This window comes from Cystoisospora suis (assembly GCF_002600585.1).
Source record: "Cystoisospora suis strain Wien I chromosome Unknown contig_3976, whole genome shotgun sequence".
Classification (NCBI taxonomy): domain Eukaryota; phylum Apicomplexa; class Conoidasida; order Eucoccidiorida; family Sarcocystidae; genus Cystoisospora; species Cystoisospora suis.
The window spans coordinates 255-5,006 of record NW_027156770.1 but is presented as its reverse complement, the minus strand read 5'-3'; the positions used below and the strand labels follow the sequence as shown (position 1 = coordinate 5,006).

At 50.0% G+C, this 4,752-nt stretch overlaps 1 protein-coding gene across 1 annotated transcript; it reads right to left on the bottom strand.

The window, feature by feature from the left end:
* Window positions 1-20: 20 nt before the first annotated feature.
* Window positions 21-4,432, bottom strand: CSUI_007524 (transcription factor nuclear export subunit 2; the record flags this gene model as incomplete). The annotated part of the gene is made up of 6 exons (XM_068067669.1): window positions 3,822-4,432; window positions 2,996-3,171; window positions 2,253-2,393; window positions 1,341-1,960; window positions 679-899; window positions 21-187 (listed from the first exon to the last, which is right to left on the bottom strand). Coding segments are annotated over exons 1-6 (1,845 nt in total), but the record flags the coding sequence as incomplete, so codon positions are not given.
* Between the last annotated feature and the right edge of the window lie 320 nt (window positions 4,433-4,752).

The window sequence follows — 4,752 nt, the reverse complement described above, 5'->3', positions numbered from 1 at the left end:
CGTATAAACGAGGGGTTGAGCTCCACAACGTGCTGCAAACGTCCCATGAGCTCAACCCCTCGTTTATACGTCAAAGGGAAATGCACATGACAGCGAGAAAGGAAGACAACAACGGCTTTTGTCTCTACCCACTGTGACGCAGAAGATGCTCCTGGTGTCGCAGCGGTAACGCTCGCCGCTGGCAAACCTGAGTTTCGTCACAGAACAAAGATCGCAGATTCTGATCGGCCTTAGTCTCCCTTGCAACACACAACTGAGGACGCTGCGCGCAGCTGTCAAAGGAGAAGACCTTCATACGCGGATATACAGATGGGGCTTGTTCTGATGTCCCGTCTGAAGGAATGTATGAGACAGTGTCTGTGCGCCAAAACAGCTATTCCCATATACAGAGGTAAAGTCGAATTTCCTGCTCGTAATTGTCGGAGATTTCATATGATTGAAATTTGAGTTTTCCCCTCCGTTCTGCCTCCCGCGAGCCTCAGCACGACGACAAACTAGAAGCCTTACACAGTCAAGAAAGACGCTGCCTGGAACAATCCTACTGGCCTTAAGGAGCGCTCTGATTCTCAGGAGACTCTGAAACATGAGAATGCTTCGTCGACGTAGGGAATGCCATACTATACAGGTACAGGCACTTACTACAGAATCACCCTACAAGCGTCGTAGATATGTCATTACCTTGTATAAGGCTTTCAAAAATACGCGTCTCCCACTTCTTGGCACCCTTCTCGAGCTGAGCGGGAAGAATGCTGTCATGATCCTTGAATGAACGTCCGAAACAGGTATTCCCTTTGGTTTCTTGTTCAAACGCTTTTTTGTCTTTCAGCCAGCGCCATACGGGCGCCAGCATTTCTTTGACAAAAAGACCTAAGAGCTGTGCCTCTCGTACTGTGCTACATCTGCAGACAGGGAGAATGAGACAGAGAGAACTGCCGTATTCTAGGTTACATGCGAGCATACAAGTGTAAGACAGCATTGAGCATATCACGGAAAGGTGTCTATTATACACTGCCTCCAGAGGTCGGAAGTGCGCCCAAGCACAGGAGTGTAAGTATCGCTTTGGGAGAGTCACATCACACGCGTATACACGAACACTTCCAAGCTGATCACAGTTCACCCAGAGTATAGCTGGCATCTCCTAAAGTGTTTTCTACGAACCCATGGTAACGGAAGGCTGGCATTCATTGCGACAGCATTTGCACATGGCTGCGAGTGATTGTAGCTATCGCACACATATTCGTTCATACATACAACATATATAGGTACATATATACCCGCATAATTCTAGGCACGAGTCGATTGCACCGCAGCCAGCATGTGTGCATGTATGAAGGCCTTACCGGACTAGAGGCACGACCATCTTGGTCCAAATGTTAGTGAATGCCAAGAAGTTGAAAAGGTGCGTTTTGAGTTCCAGCAGCAAACCGACGAACTCCGAGCAAAACAGAGCATCGGCCTCAGAGTTCAGCATACGGGGCGCAAGCATCCATTTAACGAAAGCCTGAACAGCAAGGGGTCCCCCTTTGCGCAGAGGCTTAACCTCTGTCGAACTAGAAGCAGGTTCCGCGTCTTCTGCTTCTTCAGAATCGTTGAACACCTCTTCTACTCGACTACTACTTCCTACGTCACTGTCTGCTTCAGTGTCAACACCAGGACTTTCTTTGCTCTTCTGTTGCTTCGTCTCTTCGTCGTCTCCACTTCCCCCCTTTGCGCTTCCTCCTGGACTAGACGCCGTGTCAATAGTACCTTCCTTGCTTGGTTCCGCCGCCGATGCCCCGGGGCGACTTTGTTCTTCCTTCTTTTCTTCTTTTGCCTTCATCTCAGTTTTCTTTTCCCCTTGAGACTTGTTCGCCTCTGCAGTAGGGGAAGAACCCAACGATCCAAACCACGTGACCGGTTGAGCTTGTTTCAGCACACGACGGACAGCCGCGTACCGTCTCTTGTGCTGCTCGTACTCCCTCTGAAAAACACAAGGTGAACAGGAACAGTAACACGAGCCGCTCACCCATTCTCGTGAGTTTCTTGATTACCACGTAGATAGAATCCTCTTCACACAGAACACACGCGCCTCTAGGACGTTGCACTGCCTCACCTTACACACGGAACCACAGACTTCCACACTGGAAGCCGAGGAGCCGTACACTGTACGACAATCCTCGCCTGCGGTGAAACAGAAAAGATTTCTTTCTGTTTATTCTCTCCTGACAGGAGACTCAGGAGTGAACACCAAGCGGGCATCCCAGACTGCTTACAGTTAGCGCAGTATGACTCTGGAGTATGAGTGTACACTTGCGGCGAAGCTGGTCTTCCTCGCGTTTACACTGCTGCTCATCCACGCAACACGCTGTCGCTGACTTCCTTTGCTTCTCAAGGTCTTCTAGCGCCTTTTGAGTCTGCATGAGAAAACACCCGACACACAGGGAGAACTACTGACTTCGAGGTCTACAGAAGAAGCATTAGAAAAGGAGCAACTCTGGGTGTGTTGCAGGTACGAAAGAAGTGTACAGACGCGTGGGGCGGCGAGTCAGGACAAAACGGTCTCAACAGGTGGGAGGCATCGGAATCACTAGAGCACAGTCAGGAGACCGATCGAAGACGCCCAAAGTGTGAGATGAAACAAAACGGCATTCGCACTGAAACGACGTCCAGCGAGAGGGACTGGAACGGAAATGACCTGACACGAGTTGGCGAGTCTATAAGGTTGACCAACCTCAGTTGTAAAGAAAACAGGAGTTGATTTTGAAAAGTTCGAAAACCCGGCTCACGTAAGAGAACAGCACCCCGGACATCTTCAAAATGATACATGAGAAAAGCAGAAAGCGTCACCGCAGCCCTTTCTGGCATCTGGTGAAATAGCTGACAACAATAACCAGGCAAAACACTTCCAACAGGTAGGCGGCTGTCACTATGCACTCCGAAGTCACACCCCGCAACGGTTCTTTCGCCTCCCTCCCTCCGTCAGAATGCTATCTGAGTTCCTCCAGGTTTGACGGACCTGTTTCATTCGTGCGTCCAGACGAGAGATGCAGACTTCGTACTGACGATTAGGGATGAAGATATCACTCAAGGAAAGGCGCCAAAATAAAAGAAAGAAATCCATGGAGAGACCATTCAGCTGTTTCTCCGTGATGTACTCCTCCGTGATGCCACGTACAAGACCTTGCCAACTCCCTGCATGCACGGAGGAGGGGACCGGAAACGAAGAAACAGAGCGCGGTGTGTGAACACTGGACACATGTCTCACACACACTGCAGTGCTCAGACCAGAGAGCTACACACAATAGAAACTCGCTCTCCTTGCACCGTAGTTGGAGAGAGAGTGAGCACTCCAAGTTTCCGGTCACATGTATCACATGTACATCCAGTCTTTAGACGGCTCAGTGCCGTGAACACATAAGAAGAATCTGATGACTGCATGAACGTCAAAAACGAGATACTTCACAGTATGATACTACAGCTGCAATAACAACACGCATGTACGGGATCGGCACAGGATTTACGCTGGAACGCACGGCTTACTCAAGAAGCTTTACTCTGCAACTCTAGAACGGAGAAAAATTCATGGCTGTGGCTCAATGAGGGCTCGAAATCATCCCAGTCTCACACCCCAAGAGATACGCACGGTCATCGTGTCCACCTAGAAGGCCGCCTCCGTTCTGTCGAACCGACTGCCCTACGCCGCCTTGTATATACGTACGACTGTTTCCCGCACACCCTGAATAACCTTAAGTGAACTGCATGTGGACACCAAGCCCGTAGAGGAATTTCCTTTTCCAGTGATTCGCGCCAGGGAATTGTCCTGTGAGGTTCTGTATACTCACGAGAAAGCACTAGAGACGGAGCTGCTGGTGAATTTGTACTGGTTTTCGGCGACGCCTCCTTTTCCTTTGTAGTTGTTTTCTTATTGTCTTTCTCTGTCGCACCCCCATCAGTCTTCTTCCCGGGTGTTTTACCCTCTGGTGATGCTTCGGCTGACTTAAGAGGAGAAGAGGCAACCTCTCCCTTCACCGGTGTTGACTGGCCTGATGGAGCCTCCGTGAGCAAATCTGGAAGACCCGGGCGAATGACAGCCCATGCCACTGCCGGGTCAAAGTAAGCGAAAACGTCCCTCAGAGGCGGCAACAAGGACGCGTAGAATGAAGCAGATGAGGAAACTGTAGACAGTGAGAGAGGCAACGACGTTGATCCATACTCGCTCTTGACAGGAGACGGCGCCTCTTGAGGAGAAAGGGCTAAGGAAGATGTATTTGAGCCCAGTGCACGGCAAGGAAGGACTCGGGTAAAGTAGTCGATGAGCTGCAGATTATATGTATGCATGTCGTCCAATGTAAATCCGAACATTTGGAGAGATCGGCTATAGTCACTGTCGTACAGAATCTCCCGTTGCTGGTACACAAGGACACACGAACCAACCACGTTACGAAGTTGGAAACTACGAAAGAGAACATGAAAGGGATTCAGTTACAGAGAACGACAGGTGTCTCGTCGTGAAAGATTGCTGTTCTCTCCATTTACGCGTTCACACGGTGCATTGAACCCTCCGTGAGTAGGACATGGGTAACTGGAAACGCAGCGGAGTTCCTTCGAGTGAAGACTGAGCTCCAGCTCGTCACATCTTCAGCTCAGTTCGTCAAACACGATAACTTCCCAAAACGTAGTCCCACGGGCCGAAGTAGGAAAAAAGCATTCCTTTGTAGAGCACTGCTTCCTCTATGCTGCCGTAAACCTGCACCGTAGTGAGCTAAAAGGACG